This window comes from Alternaria arborescens (genome assembly GCF_004154835.1).
Source record: "Alternaria arborescens strain FERA 675 chromosome Unknown contig_34, whole genome shotgun sequence".
Taxonomy (NCBI): Eukaryota; Fungi; Ascomycota; class Dothideomycetes; order Pleosporales; family Pleosporaceae; genus Alternaria; species Alternaria arborescens.
Window position 1 is genome coordinate 120,781 of NW_021167889.1, and position 15,739 is coordinate 136,519.

The following is a 15,739-nucleotide window of genomic DNA, read 5'->3' on the forward strand; positions in this document are numbered from 1 at the left end:
TGAGAGGGACTTCTCTACATGTCTCAAGCATTGGTATTTATTGCAACGTGTAACGTGTAGAGCATCAAGTTGAAAAGCTGAAGAGCTAAAAAATCGTAATATTCGCACATTGTGACTAACAAGTGTGAAGCTAAACATGCTACAGGAAGGCCTAATCCCTGGTAGTGGCCATGAAACAAACAGAAGGAAGACATCGCTATCTCGACAAAACAACCATTGACCGTCAGCCCGGATAATGCCACCAGATTTGGCGAACGCCTGAACACCATCCCACCGAGCTAAACTCCACGAAACCTCACGAATCCACAAACGGCATGGGCACTACTCTCGACCCTCTTGTACAGCACGCAATACTGGGTAAAGGTTGTGCGCATCATCATCGCTCATGCGGCGCTCATGCACGTGCTTGACGTCTTCCTCATCGTCAGAGAAGTCGTGGGAATCCAGCCTGTCCTTGAGGTATGCCCTGAGTCTTTCAATGACCCGGATGTTCTCAACCCACGATTGCTGAGATGAGTCACCTTGCTCTGTGGGGGTTGATGAAGCAACGCTTGGAGAGCGAAGAGCAGGGTCAACCTTAGGCGAGTGAATAGCCAGCTGGTTAACGTCGTGGTGGAGACTATTTTGCTCGGAATCCCGGCGGTCTTTGGGTGAAGCACCATCGCTCGAAGTATCCATGTCATTCTCTGATCGATCTGGGGCAGCCTTCTGCAGAAGGTTCCCGGAGAATCGTCGACGGCCATCAGTGTCAAACGCAGGTGCAAGCCCAGATGATGGAGCTGCAGCTGACATATCCGACATGGCGCTGACAGATGGAAGAGTAGGGTACATGCTACCAATTGAAGTCCTTGACGTGGGGGATACACCGTTGTTTGAGGAGTGTTGCGCGCCGGGGGAGTGCTGAGATCCGTACGATAGCACGCTCGATGCAGGAGTCAGAGCCGGGGTTTCGGCACTGGTTGACCCAATAGCAGTAGCGTGAGATGACTGGGAGTGGCTAGAAGATAGGCCAGGCGGTGAGTTACTGGAGCGGTAGCCAGCGCCAGTGTGAACGTAATGGCTAGGATGAGCCACCCCAGCGGCTGCAGCGTGGTTGGGGTTCTCATAGACGGTGCTTTGCAATTGCTCCAAGAATTGGTCGATGTTTAGGAGATCGCTCTTGGTCCTCAGATTAGGAAGCGGCAAGGAGTAGGGGTGGTGCATGGGCGGGTGCTGCGCTTGAGCAACCATTGAGCCTCCGTGGCCATACTCAGACATACCGGCGCCTTGGTAGCCGCCTCCGCCACCTCCAAGTACTGGAAGCTGCACACCCTGGAGACCCATGAGTCGTTGACCGACATCATAGTAGGTGGTAGGGTCGATTGCGCGACGCTTGGCGTCTCCGAAGAACTCATTTAGCGCATCGTATGCAGCACGCTTCCTGATCTCGTAGTCGTTGTTGAGCTGTTGAGATTGGTTGACAGCATAGTAGACTGGACCGTAAGCAGAGTTTTGGGGTGGGCCTCCATAGAAACCAGCTGGAGCACCACCTGGGTGTTGCTGGCCGTAACCTCCGTTGGGGCCAAGGGCACTATCGGGATACTGGTATCCACTTGCTGTAGCGGCAAGTGCCTGCAAGTCAGCGACCACTGCAGTAGTCTGTTAGATATTGAAAGAGAGTGAAGGGCAGACGTGAGAGCCGATGTTGAGATCGACGAAGTCATGTGAGGAGTACTTACGTTTGCCGTTCTGGCCCGGGTAGCCTTGGGCGCCATGGGGACCGCCTCGGTTGGGCTCTGGAGAACGGAGCAATACGGAATCGTCGGCGTGCGTCTTTACGTGCTTCTTGAGATCCTGAGGGCGCTTGAACGCCTTACCGCAGAAATCGCACTTATGCGGCTTCAACGGGACGTGTACGCGAATGTGAGAAGTGATGTGATCGCGTTTGACCGTGGTGGTGCGGCAGTTGCCCCACTGGCAGGTCAAATTCAGGTTGTTGGTGCTCTTGCGACCAACATGGCGCTCACAAACGTGATCCTGCAATCGAGTCAGCGGACTAGGACGACAAAGCGACAAGATCGAACGCGTCGCGGCGCGATATGCAGTCGCTAGAAATACTTGGCGGTCAACTTACATATAGCTGCTCGGCAGAGGGCAGACGGTCACCACAGTTTTGCCATTGACAAACAAGCTGGTCGCCTGAGCCACCAGCAACTGAGGCGGGCGTTGGGGCATTCTGCTGGATGGGAGTGCCTTGGGGTTGTTGTTGAGGAGTTGTAGCCGCTGCGGGCACTGTACTCTGGACTTCGCTCATCGTCTTGGCGAAGTCGAATGTTAGTTGCCAATGATGATGAAGGTTGGTGGTGTGCAAAAGAGTCAGAACAGCTCAACGTGATGACAGATATCGCAAAGTTAAGCCGCGGGTGGAAAGAGCAGCCTGGGGTCGTGGAGCAAAGTCAGAGGAGAGAACGCCCAGAGGTTTTCGCGGGCAGTTGGCAGCTTTTACCAGCGGAACGGAGCGGGCGAAGATTCGCCCAGAGAAAGAGAAACTGGCGCGGTCGAAGAACGAGGCACAGCCCTGCTAAGCCGAGCTTGGAAAGGTCCGAGGATGGTGGGCAAAGCCTCAATGTGATTCGGCCTTGTCATCCCAGCTGCCCCACTCTCTTACTCACTGGCGCCTTGGCCCTCATCTTGGCCAGACGCGATTGCTTCGCCGACATCCGTCAGTCGCAGATGACCACATGCGAACCACAATCAAGTAACCGCTCCCTGTTTTCGCGGGGCACTTGGTGCGCGTATCGAGAGGCGCTACGGACGAGGAGGGTCATGGGCGTTGTTGTGTGCGGTGGGTAGATGGGATACGTTGCCACACCCTCGACCCCTCACACTGAAGCGACACAACCGAAACAGCAATCAAAATGCGGAACTCTTGGTGCCCTTGGCTCATCAGCAACAGCGGGAAGTATTGGCATCCAATCTGCTCCAGTTTTTGCTGCGTTCCCACACTCTTGTCACGCCATCGCATCGTCGCCACTGGACGGCTGTGGCTCGCGGGCTGGTTATGCTACAGAGTATATACCTTGGAACAAAGAGACACCGAGTTGCGCATCGCATGGCCTCTTAATTTCCCGTCTCGGACTAATGGCTCGTCGCATTCGCATTTTGCGCCAGTGGGACATCGATGCTTGTCCAGCATCCCTTATCCTGGCGAGTACTTTAATGGTACTCCAGGAAATGTATGCGCTCTCAACACCAGTCAACATGCTCTCGACGCTTGAGAGATGGTTCAATAACAATGTTTTTTACTATCGCGATCACGCTGCGTCCGTACAAGGATGGATTCTGTCACGATCGACCTTAGTCTTACAACTCCTCAAGTATTTGGTACACACCTAGGACACTCAGCCCCTCGACAAGATCCTATGAACAGCTCGGGGTTTCGAAATCTCAAACGATCGCCAACTTTGAGCGGGATGTCCACGCATCCACGTTTCCACTCTTGGCTTTTCGCCAAGTGCCCAGCAATGTAGGCCAAGAATTGAGCGATTATTACATTGAGGCTATGCACGCTTACGAGGCAGGAGGTATGGCCGTACGGAACAATGTCATTTGCCGCAAGTATAGTCTTGCAAATGGTAAGTTGTACGGGTTCCTGACGGCCAACTATATCAGCGTTGCGCTATTTACTCTCTACTAGAGGCCCGACAGATTTCTTTTTTAAACGTGGCCGAAGTACGATCTCCATACTTCAGGGGCAGCGAGAGCTACCGCCCGAACGTGGATATGGCTTAGATTATGTCTCAGCACCCCAAAATCGGCACTTCTTGTGTCCAACATCGCTGCACTCGACAAGCAAGGCGCACTCTGAACCAAAGCATAAGTGTCACAATTCCATGATGAATTTCTAGCAAAGAAGCTGTCTCCCCGCGTACCTTGTTATCTTCAGGGACACATTTGCGACGGGCCTTCTTCGTTTTTAATGAATTAGGGTACCTGATCATGAACACATCGCGACCTCAAATGACTTAGTTTCGATCTCTCTGCTATATCTACCGAGCAAAAGACGCGTGTACATACAATGCATGCAACCAGCCACCTGTAGCACCCACTCGGGCAGCCAACGCGCAAGCGTAGTGGACGAACAAACGAGCCACAGCACCGCCACATATACCTCCTATCTGCACCATGACGGACGCCTTGCCACTACTCCGTCGTCCAAGATCAGCGGAGCGGCTTGGAAGATTGGGGCAGGTCTTAGTGCCCATCACGCTCTGTTCCTGTCTGCCGATGCATCCGCTTCCTCGTCCCGCACGAACACCAAGAGTACGGCAGAGCGGAATTCTTGATTTTGAGCCGCCAAGCAACAACATGTACTTTCTCCGCAGAACATCGTCACATCAACTCTTTATTGACCAACCCGTTGCGGAACCCGTCGTAGGGTTTTGAGCGCCGTCTTGCTGTCAGCATAAATCTAAACGACATCCGCATGGGGGCGGCCCTTGGTCGAAACACAGGATCATCTACTAGGTCCTGCCAGAGATCGATGCCCAAACGGCTGGTTAGGATCAGCTCAAACTCTGTAGATTTAAGCTTTGTCGCATGTGTATGGCTGGCGGTATCATCGTGCAAATACGTGATGCTCCCCATCGTCCAGTCTAGAACAGAAAACATACCATTGACACGTTAGAGAGTATGACATGCAAGACCTCCCTGAAAGCACACTGACCGAGACTCTATGTGGCATGCGCCACCCCGCTGGCGTTGCCCAAACACAAGCATACTAGATAACACGCAGAATAAGATTCGCAACGGAGGCTTAAACACGTCTACAGCTTTTCATTGCTATAACAAAACGTCATCGGAAGTGACATACCCACCAACAAACAACCTTCCAGGCCTAGAGCTTGGCCTGTTTCCTGTCCCCCAATCTCAGCCTATCCTCTCTTCTCACCCGCCTTTCTCAACACATCAGCAACAGCATAATATGCTGGCTTTCTCTGCAGGTTCTGATTCCAGAGACAGGCATTGCCCTCCCCTATAAAGGTCTCAGGCACCCAGCTAACCGTGTCCCAAAAGTCCCAGACTGTGACTCCAACGCAACTTTCCTCATCCGCACATGCGCGAACCGAGTCAGCATAGATGGTAGCCTGGGCAGCTGTCTTGTTTGCATTGTCTGGCAGTGTCATTCGAACATCAAGTTCAGTCAACGCTGTTTCCAGATCCAGGCTAGAAAAGAGCTGCTGCGAAGCACGAATATCGGTATACAACGGTGCTCTGCCCACTGTAAAATGTGCTTGTAGCCCCACACCATCAATGGGCACACCGACGCCTTGGTACTCTCTGATCATACGCGCAATAGCCAAACTCTTGTTGTTCACCCTCTCAATTCCGTAGTCATTATAGTACAGTTTGGTGCCTGGACTTGCATATTGTCTTGCTAGACGGAATGCATGTTCAATGTATTCTGGACCGATGGCATCCAACCAGATTGTCTTTCGCAGTGTGCCGTCGTCGTTGAAAGCTTCGTTTACTACGTCCCATGCGTAACAATCGTCCCAGTAATACTCTGCGAGGTTTTTGATGTGGTTTTCTAGGACCGTAAGCAGACTGGCTTTGGTCCAGGTACCTGTTGTGAGCCAGGTGGGGAGTTGATTGTGCCAGAGAAATGTGTGACAGCGGCGGATCTGATCGGCCTCTTTGCTGGCGTCGACGATTTGGTCTCCCAAAGTGTAGTTGAAAAAGTCGCGTTGCGGCTCTGTGTGTACCCATTTCTGGCCGTTGGAGGCGGTTACTTGGTTGAACTCGGAGCGCTTGAAGGCTATGGAAGTGTATCCATCGTTGTCGAGGACTACGTTGTCAACAGCCGTACCAAAGTACTTGAGCCCAGCTTTCTTTGCGAGATCGCTGAGACCTGGAGCTGAGTTCAGGTGAGAGACAAAGCTGGAGCGTGGATGTATGGGGGCAGGTGTTGGAGAAGCAAGTACAAGCGGGAAGACAGAGCAAATGACAAAAAGCTTCATTCTGAAGTCCTCGAGGTGACCGAAGAAAGGAAGAAGTCTCAGACGTGGCACTTGTTGTACGATATCCGAATTCCTATCAACCCTGTTTGTCGATTACCCGCCACCGGAAGTACAGCGTAACCCAATATACAGTCTGGTCTTACAAAGGTATGATAAAATATAGTCTCCCTATCGTTGATGACGGTGAAAGTGTCGGTAAAATGCTTAGCATCTACTGTTGTTGTGATAGCCAACCCCGATTTGAAGAGCATGGCGTAAGACCTCGAGATCAAACCCGTACTGCAATATGATATAATTTAGAGCTAGGTATACCATGAGCTCTGAAGGACATTCATGATATGAATCCCGTGCAACAATATGTAAAGCTTTATAATGTTCATCTGGAAACAAGACGATTGCAGAGAGAGGTGTTTACATGCTATCAAAGTGGGTATCCTAACACAGCAGCCTGGGCTCGAATACCTTAGCCAACAAACGCTAATTGGTGGGACCACAGAGTAGTACTCTCGAGTCTGTTGTTTAAGGCAGTTGCTTTCTTCCAGGCCAAGGCACATATTGTGGTCATTCGCTAACAGCTTCGGCGTCGCAAGGTATGCGGCTGGACGGAAATAGGCTAAATCGAGGTTCATCAGTTACGGCTACCACCCTCCTTTGAAGCTGGGCTGTGCTCAGCACTCCTTTTGTTGAAGAGTTTGTATTACTCTATCCCTTCTATCGTTGTATCTATCATGCTCCGCTCCAGTGACACCTTCATTGTAATTTTTCGATACCGTTGAAGACACCAGCTTCTTCCAGCTCTTGGATAGAAACCTTGGGCATTGGACTGACTGCATCTGCACACTTGAGCGCACTTTCGATGCTGCCCCAGAATGCATCAAGGTTAACGCTTCTGGGTATGCGACAGCCACCTTCACCGATTGGAAGCTTGGTAACCTTTGTTCTACCAAGCTCACCAACTTTCGACTTGTCCGACGAATGAAGGCCTTCGGTGACTACATCAACTTGGAAGCGTTCGCCGCCCCTGTCATCGAATATTTCGGGATTATAAGCAGCGGCGACAGCGAGCGGATCATGTAACGGTGGCCCTTCTGTTATAGAGAAAACCTCAGCGTATGTCCCTGCGAAGAAAGACATGATTTGAGTGAACAAGGCCCGCACAGCCGAAGGTGTGTGGTCACTCTTCGAGCCTGGCGAGTTCCATATCGCATCTCCGTATAGCTGTGTCTGGCGAACTTTCTTCGTACCGAGAACTTGATGCGTCAGATCAAGAGGTACAAGTGTCGTCTTGGGCTTAAGAACAGGGTGCGAGAAGATGAAGTGAGATGCTTCAGGATCACACTAGACATGTCAGCGTTCCCCCCGTGTTTTGGAGCAATCGGTTTTCTTACGTAGATCTGTTGGAGTAGGTCAGCCTTGTCTATTGGCGCTAGATATGAAGATTGTAGCATACGTTGAACTCAGCATATGGCGTCCAGTTGCCAAATCTTTCGCCCTCTCCCTCAACCGTACCCATTGGCGCATCCGTAAAACCTCCACCCACCGCACCACCCATTATACTGAGACCTTTGAGATGAGCCGCTAGATGGGTGTACTTTTGAAATAGCATGCCGATGTTGGTCAATGTGCCCGTGGAGACCAACCAAGCGGTGTTTGGTGGTGTAGCCATGAGCGCTCGGTACATGGCTTCGAGGTGGTCGACGTCGGTCGCTGCTGGTTCGACGGGACTCGGTAGCAAGGTGACACCATCCAAGCCGGACTCGCCTGCGACAATTAGCGGATAACCATCAGTTGTTCGGGGAGGCGCCTGTACCATGGATGTCGGCAGCATGTACAGCATCGCGTACGAGAGGCTTCGAAGCGCCAGTATAGACCTTCACATGGCGCTTTCCAACTGCCTCCAAGATTGCCCTTGTGTTGTACGTGGTCTGCTCGAGCGCAGCATTGCCGTGGACAGTGCTTACGCCGAGCAGCTCGACTTTTGGATCGTGCGCGCAGAGCAGGAGGGCATATGCATCCTGGAGTCACGATGAGCAGCGTGTCGGGGAGAGCTTATCTGAGACTCACATCATGCCCGGTATCCTTACTTGGTCAGCATTGCACATGAAGAAGGCACAAGCAAATACACACGCAGTCGAGCCAAATTGGAGTCTTGGAAGAAGGAGCGCTCATAGTATATTATATGGCTCCGGGAACCGTGTTTATTCTACGTGCAGCTTCGACGGCAGATACGTACCACATGCACCGTATGCACATGCAGGGTCGTAAGCGGGATGCTTGGTGGGGTCCACGGGGTGCCGCACCCCTACTGGCTGGAGAACCAGGAACGCGGGTCTTTATCGACGTCCCTTCTATTGATGCTCGGCTCTCACCCAAAGGCCTTAGAGGACACCACTGGCCTGCTCCGAAACATAGCGGTGAGAGGAAGAAGGAGCTCGCTCATCCGGGTGCTTCGAGCAAATTTCGATTGGCTGGTTTCTCCGGCACCGTCAGCCCTGCATCCAAGTCCGAGCCTAGGTAATGCTAGACACGGATTCGTGACAAGCACACGTACACAACGCTACTGCTCCACATCGCTGTCCTACACCTGGCTTCATTCATTTTAGTCGCGACGCGCCGGTTGTTAGGCGTACACTTCGAGGCCGCAAGCCATCTCTGTAGGTTCTCCAGTCGAGGACCTATCCGCCGTAAAGCCGGGCTGATCCAGAGCTGTTCGCATGTGCGATACGCAACGTTGGTTGCGTTGAGCGAACTTCGAGATGGATCTCCTTCGGCGTCACAAGGGACACCACGAGGTGAAGACAGATCGATACTGGGCACTTGGGTATTACTTTGAAAGCCTGAATGACGAGCAGAAACATCAACGCCGGGAGTATCTGGAGTGGTATGGGTTTATCGCACAGTGGTCGGTCTTGGTAATATTTGCGCTTTTCCAGATTGGCTTCGCCTTGTCTTGGGTGATGAGGACTAGTTTGAGGTATGATCAGCCCAAATCGCCATCGTTCACCAAACAGCCAAAGGATAGATTAGGATGGCTGCGAAGTATCCAGAGTGGCTGTAACAGGGTGACATGGTGGATGAAAAAGGATGTGGTTGGAGGGTGGGGTTGGGGTACAAGAGGAGAATGGATTGGTGCAAGTATCTGGACCGTATGGCTGGGGTACCTTTGCATTGCTCATACTCGCAATGGTATGGATTCTGAATATTTACCCATTGTGAATTAGACTGACCGTACACAGACTATCTCCATCTCACAAAACGTTTCGGACAAGTTGGCGCATCACAGTTACCGATCCATTACCTACTTGCGGTGCGAGCGCCCTACAGCCCCGTACAGTATTTGACGCGACTCTCCCATGAGCAAATCAAGGCCTCGCATCAGATACTGGGACGCATCACATTCTTACTTTTCCTACTACATACAGCCCTCTATCTGAACTTCTTCGTTCTTTCCGGTTCCCTGGCAAAGCGCATCAAAGACTGGGATGTCATTTGGGGCCTTGTCAGCATCATCCTCTTCTCCACTATCTCGACGACCGCCCTGGGATTCGTACGAAGAAAGAACTACCGGGTGTTCTACATCTCGCACATCGCCATTGCGAACTTCATCGTTGTGCCTCTGTACCTACACGTATCGCATATCCGCATATACGTGTACGAGGTCCTCGCGATAGAAGCATTTCATGTCATTTCCCGGGCTTTGCGTTTGAACATGTACCAAGGCACCCTCCGACTTCTTCCTGGCACCAATCTTGTCCAGATCCGCATCCCGTTACCAGCAGAGAGTACTGCGCTTGTTTGGAAGCCTGGACAGCATGTGTATCTTAGCAGGCCGCATATCAGGGGGAAGACTCCCACATGGTACGACCAATGGCTTATGACAAACAAGACGAATCCTTTCACCGTTGCTTCTCTCCCATCGAAGGACAAGGAACTGCTCCTTATTGCGAGAACGCTTAACGGCAACACAAAGTATCTGGGAGAGCTAGCGCGCTCTTTGTCGCAAGGAGGAGGTAATGTGCCAATGCTGCCTACAGCTGGCGGCGATATTCCCATCTTGCCATTTTCCCTCGAAGGACCATATGGGGCGTCAAGTCGCCTACCGGATTTTTCAGACTTTGGCAAGGTACTTTTGGTTGCAGGGGGCGTTGGTGCAACGTTCATCGTACCCATCTATCGGAGCATTATCGAATTACACGACCCTGCGCCTGCAGGTACGCAGATCCGATGCATTTGGGCGGTTCAGAAGTTGGCCGAAACACAGTGGGCATTCCCTGCGAGTTCCGCATCTGATGACGAACACGAAGACGACGCAGCAGCCGACACGAATGAGACTGGACTGTTACATGGCTCGCGCAGCGTAGAAGTTTATGTTACACGACCTTCAGGGCCGAGATCACGAGCCGATGCGAGCGCGGCCGGTGTTTTCGCTATCGACCCGGACGACGACGTGGGGGAGGTGATCGAAATGCAGGAGAATGAGCAGCTGTTGGACATGGAAGAGCAAATGGAGAAGTCGCAAAAGGGGATGCTTGTCAAGAGCGGGAGGCCGGATCTTAGCAACGTGGTAGATGAGGTGTTTAGCAAGGGTATGAGAACGGCGGTAATCTGCTGCGGGCCGAAGAGGCTGACAGATGATCTGAAGAGAAACGTTGAAGTGTGGGTGAAGAAAGGGCACGACGTATTTTGGTACGACGAAACGTTTGGCTGGTGATAATGAATTGAAGTTCATAGTCGGTGTGATATTGAAATGGTGAACAGCGTTATACCTGCCGCCAACCCGGCAATTGGGTACACGCAGTGGGTCACATCGATCATGCATGCTCCCGAAACTCTGGGCCTCCCACTTGGAACTGCGAAGGTGAAGACATGGACATTGCATGGAGGCTTTGAAACTTTGAGGCTACAAGATGGACCAAACTCTAAACTACTGACGGCCTCTAGACTCGCTCGATCATCGCAACGCCGGGCTGTGGGCCGTTGCCGGAGGCCATCTTGTCAGGAACGGGAAAGGCGTAGGGAGACGGAAGCTTGTCCAGACAGTTGTGCACTGAGCAGTCTGTGTGCATAACACGGAAACAATCAAACTTGGTTCATGGGTGCCTGCGATGTTTACCCGACGTGTGGTGTTCTTGATGCTCGTCAGCGATGGGAAGGGGGATGGTCAAACAGTAAAAGGAAGCGCGTGTCTGGAACTGCGAACCATGTGCCTAAGTAGTATTTGCTTTTTGCACATAGCTGTCGCAAAGCCGTTCAGGTTTAAGGAGTTGGACCCATGAAGTCCCCATTCCCCTTTGGTCGCGGCGCAGATTAGACGAGGCCCGAGCAGACTGCAGCCAAGCGCGAATCACCATCTTCCCCGGCAATCAGAGCAACGCTCCCAAATCCTCTTCTCAAAGGGCTCCTTCATCCCGTCGCGACTCTCTCACGAATCATTGCGGCTGCTGGACCCATTGTGTGCGGCCGTGTCTCGGATCGCCGACTTCTGCTTGTCTTTCGTTGTAGTAATTCTCCTTCTCTTTCTTTCTGATAGCACGCGCCGGTACCAGTTGACCACACCCTTCACCAAGCAGGGAAGTTGCTTGCACGCGCATGCAAACCACCCCTCACAACTTCTGGCCTGCGTCCCCACACCTACGTCTTGCCTCCTTCTCGCCCATGGCATTGTTTTTATAGCTGCAGTGCTCCATAATAGGGAGGTTTCTACCGTGAGGCTATTTGTACACGACAGCCTGCCAGCGGCCGTGGTCTGCCCGGCATCGCCCCTTCCTTCTCCGCCCTCGAAACCCTACATTGCGCCGTCCAGCCGACGTCGACGGGTCTCGCGCTCCCAAACCAACTTTCCCTACCGCCTCGTAGTCTCGGGCGGCACGTCATCGGACGGACCCCCAGCCACCTCGCAGCTCCTTCCATGGCGACTTTCGCGGCATCCCGCCAAACCCCAGCTTCGATCCAGCAACTGACGCCCCCTAGCAGTTCCCACGGCGCAGGAGGGTCGTGGGACTTTGCTGTGCCTGTCAACGATTCGGTACGTACCAAGTTCAGTCCCTGTGAAGCTGCGTCATATGGGTCCGGCTCGACTTTGCCTTCGCACTAAGTGCACTACTGCGCCTGTCCCCATGGCGCATCTGACCGCCAACTTCACCCACTCACATCCTGATTAACAAACTCGCCTGCAATCATGTCAAGCTACGAGCGATAGTGTGCTGACAACCATCCCAGAGGCAATCATATGAACAGGAGCCCTACATGTCTGAATACGGTGCTTCCGCCCACGGTTCTCGCCAACCCCTCACATCGCAAGCCAACGGTTTCGTCAAGCCTGTACGCTCGCCCACGTGGGACTCGCAGGATCTCAACCAGGCTCCCGACCGCATGAATGAGCTGCACAAGAAGAAGAGTGGAGACATGATTGCGAACAACATCGACCAGGATAGCGTGTTGGAGTACTACAAGAGCCACACCAACAACAAGAAAGGTCCCGTCGCCGTCAAGGGAAAGCCCAAGAAGAAGACGACAAAGTCTGGTGCAACAGAACCCGAGTATGACGAGAATCACTGGATACACAGAGACAAGCTCAAGGAGATTGAAACACGAGAACTCGAAGAGGCAGGTTTCAGGGTTGGCCGGTCGAGCAGATCCAACAGCCGCTCGCAAAGCGCCACACGACGTGCGCGAGACCGCACAAACTCCGCATCGACCGAACGGACACAGAACGGCGAAGAGCGAACCGAGCCCCGAAAGCGCATATCCACAATACCAGCTGAGGATGAAGAGCCGATAGAGGGCTACCATGCTTGGAGCCCAACATTCCCGGCTGACGGCACGACTGAATTTCAACCAAGTTCTCAGCGAACGAACCACACTGTGAGGCCTAGTACATCTCGCATTCCCCTGCCTAAGACTAGTGGTATACCTGTACCTGCTTCAATGGCAGAGCGTGACGCGCCGCTGCCGAGATCTAGAGCAGGTAGTGGAAACTGGAACGGTGATGCCATCGCTACCATGGGTGCACGAGTGCGAAGTGGTAGTGTAGGCAGCCAAGCGTTGCTCGATGATGCAGACGATGGTCGACAAAGGACTCCACCGTATGGTAGTGGCCATAGGCGCAATACTTCCACCGGAAGCTGGAGTCCGCCAAAGTCACCCCAAAAATCTCCTATGAAGGCCAAAACGCCCGGCAAACCGAACACTACCTCTGGACCACGTAAAGCTAGTGCTCAGACGAAGCCTAGGTCTCGCGTGACCTCCAATAACTCCCCTCCGAACCGTCCGCGTACCAGCGGTGGGTCTACTACAACAAGGCCCACTACAAGCAACCGACCAGAAGGTGAGGCCCCGTGGATAGCTTCCATGTACAAGCCCGACCCACGGTTGCCTCCGGATCAACAGATCATCCCTACGCATGCCAAGCGTATGCAGCAAGAGCAATGGGAGAATGAGGGGAGGGTCGGCTCCATGTACGACAAAGACTTTAGACTGCTGAACGATGACGACATGGCGGACAAGCGACTGTCGCAGCTCGCCAATCTTGACCCCATTGCTATAGAGAAGGCGCGGGAAGCTGAGACCTGGCCCCTTCCCAGTCCCGTGAAGCCAGACTCACCTGCATCGCTTGAAAGAGTTGACACCAACACTGCCAAGTCTCCAGTCAACGAGCAAGGTGCCTACAGTCTGACTCCGAAGATAACCCAAGGTCACGAGCGTGCTCCTTCACCAAAGTTAGCCCCTCCCATCGCGCCCGCCGAGCCAAAGCCTGCAGTGACTCGCATGCCCGAACCGAAGGAGGAGGTCAAGGAGAAAAAGGGCTGCTGCTGCATCGTCATGTAGCTTTCATTATTCCATATACCCATTTCCGTTCCTTACTCATACCAACTGCGTTCAAAGACAGGTTTCCTTCACTGTACGGCGTTCCTGGCGCACAGCCTTTTGGCTGGGTGGCTACTTTCCTCTCTATATTCTTCTCGTTACAAATCTGGGCTGATAGCGTTCGGCGATCATTCTAGTGTTTTCACTTGCTACTTTTCTCGACCCTCCGTACAGTTTGTGCGTTTGGCGTTTGTATTCTTTCATCTGACTTGGGATTCTTTACATCCATGAGTATATCTGATCGGGCGGACCGCCAATATTTCCTTAGTTTATCGTATACAGAGATAGGACGCTCATGTCCGAGGCTAGCAATGGCTTGAGAGTAGGAGGATGAGATATGTTTGGAGAAGACATGGCTACGGCAGGTCCAAGCAGCAGCGGTGAAGCTGCGTCGGTAGAATGTGCAGACATACAATGATAACAGTCGTCAAATACTTTCACTTTGTCTGACAGCCCGATACGATCTCGTCCGTTAATTAACGAACATGGTTATCTGTGCCTAGACGGGCCTATCTTGATCGCGTTGAACCTAGACTGCCTGCGTGTAGCAACATGTATCTTGTGGCTCGTATTACACACGCAGATATTGTCTAATAATAACAATGTTTCAAGTTGCTGACAGCCAAGTATCTTGTTGTCGATGATGGTTCCTTGATCTCTGTGGGCTCATTGATTTTCATGATATTCGGCGCCCTATTAGAGCTGTTCTACACGGTGAAAGCCTACCCTAATGGTACTCGTATAGTTTCATCTTGATAGACCTCTGAGGTGACCAGCGATGGAGTAAGTATATACCATTAATTTCCGCTTATTCAGTATAACCTCTACTGCATGTGCAAGAAGAGTGAGTTTTGCGTGTCGGGAGCGAAAGAAAACATGAAATGCGCTAACCACTTACCAATCGGGACTAGGGCTTCCCACACGGTCGAAATTGAGCTCGGCGAATTCCACAACTTTTTGAGCTTTCTCTTTATCATACACCACCAACTCTTCGAGGAACACCCGACAGATAGAAATCACCAATCATGGTATGTGGCCCTTTGTCTCTGCTCCGGGTTGAGTCGCATCTTCTCTGGCAAAAGAGAACGATGTAGCGCTCAGCACTGCTACCCCGCCCTTCGCACCTCAAGAACATCACTGACGACGCCACCAGTCGGACGGAGAAGACGATACCAAGTCCCAAGTCAGCGCGGCCGCCGAGGTCGAGGTCTCTGCCGATGCTTCCGGCGGTAAGGGCCAGATGAGCGTCCTCGAGGCTCTCAAGGGTGTCCTGAAGCTCTCTCTCATCCACGACGGACTTGCCCGTGGTCTGCGCGAGGCCTCCAAGGCCCTTGACCGTCGTGAGGCGCACATGTGCGTTCTCAACGAGGCTTGCGAGGAGGAGGCATACAAGAAGCTCGTCGTTGCTCTGTGCTCCGAGCACAAGATCCCCCTTATCAAGGTTCCCGATGGCAAGCAGCTCGGCGAGTGGGCCGGTCTCTGTACGTTGCACTCTCTGGTAGACTCTCAAAATTGAACAATGACTAACAGATCAATAGGCCAGATCGACCGCGAAGGCAACCCCCGTAAGGTCGTCAACTGCTCTTGCGTCGTCGTCAAGGACTGGGGTGAGGAGTCCCAGGAGCGCAGCATCCTCCTCAACTACTTCCAGACCGAGCAGTAAACGTGCCTCACCCGCGAGCGCGATGCCCATCAACATACAAATTTTTCGCACAACCAACCCTCGGCTGCATCAGTTTAGTCGCACCTCGGCATGACACGGAGCTTGGGACGTATGGCAGGGCGAATTTAGGGTTATGATGTGATGGGTTGCATGGATTTAGACAGGTCTCTTGGACCATGATACCAAATGAGAAAGGACTGAACGAACGCCA

At 52.6% G+C, this 15,739-nt stretch overlaps 6 protein-coding genes across 6 annotated transcripts; 3 read left to right on the forward strand and 3 right to left on the reverse strand.

Moving 5' to 3' along the window:
* Positions 1 to 321: 321 nt before the first annotated feature.
* AA0111_g10326 (pH-response transcription factor) lies at positions 322 to 2,293 on the reverse strand (the record flags this gene model as incomplete). The annotated part of the gene is made up of 3 exons (XM_028644063.1): positions 322 to 1,628; positions 1,719 to 2,016; positions 2,114 to 2,293. 3 exons carry the CDS (start codon positions 2,291 to 2,293, stop codon positions 322 to 324), a joined length of 1,785 nt encoding a protein of 594 aa, XP_028502076.1.
* Positions 2,294 to 4,913: 2,620 nt separating this feature from the next.
* On the reverse strand, positions 4,914 to 5,999 carry AA0111_g10327 (hypothetical protein; the record flags this gene model as incomplete). The annotated part of the gene is made up of 1 exon (XM_028644064.1): positions 4,914 to 5,999. One exon carries the CDS (start codon positions 5,997 to 5,999, stop codon positions 4,914 to 4,916), a length of 1,086 nt encoding a protein of 361 aa, XP_028502075.1.
* A 750-nt stretch (positions 6,000 to 6,749) lies between these two features.
* On the reverse strand, positions 6,750 to 8,168 carry AA0111_g10328 (hypothetical protein; the record flags this gene model as incomplete). Its single annotated transcript, XM_028644065.1, has 6 exons — positions 6,750 to 7,337; positions 7,388 to 7,393; positions 7,450 to 7,760; positions 7,810 to 8,014; positions 8,064 to 8,078; positions 8,127 to 8,168. 6 exons carry the CDS (start codon positions 8,166 to 8,168, stop codon positions 6,750 to 6,752), a joined length of 1,167 nt encoding a protein of 388 aa, XP_028502080.1.
* Positions 8,169 to 8,755: 587 nt separating this feature from the next.
* AA0111_g10329 (hypothetical protein) lies at positions 8,756 to 10,710 on the forward strand (the record flags this gene model as incomplete). Its single annotated transcript, XM_028644066.1, has 2 exons — positions 8,756 to 9,185; positions 9,236 to 10,710. The coding sequence occupies 2 exons, from the start codon at positions 8,756 to 8,758 to the stop codon at positions 10,708 to 10,710; spliced, it is 1,905 nt and encodes a 634-aa protein (XP_028502079.1).
* A 1,197-nt stretch (positions 10,711 to 11,907) lies between these two features.
* Positions 11,908 to 13,826, forward strand: AA0111_g10330 (hypothetical protein; the record flags this gene model as incomplete). Its single annotated transcript, XM_028644068.1, has 2 exons — positions 11,908 to 12,024; positions 12,219 to 13,826. 2 exons carry the CDS (start codon positions 11,908 to 11,910, stop codon positions 13,824 to 13,826), a joined length of 1,725 nt encoding a protein of 574 aa, XP_028502113.1.
* A 1,064-nt stretch (positions 13,827 to 14,890) lies between these two features.
* Positions 14,891 to 15,528, forward strand: AA0111_g10331 (hypothetical protein; the record flags this gene model as incomplete). Its single annotated transcript, XM_028644069.1, has 3 exons — positions 14,891 to 14,893; positions 15,019 to 15,346; positions 15,404 to 15,528. The coding sequence occupies 3 exons, from the start codon at positions 14,891 to 14,893 to the stop codon at positions 15,526 to 15,528; spliced, it is 456 nt and encodes a 151-aa protein (XP_028502114.1).
* Between the last annotated feature and the right edge of the window lie 211 nt (positions 15,529 to 15,739).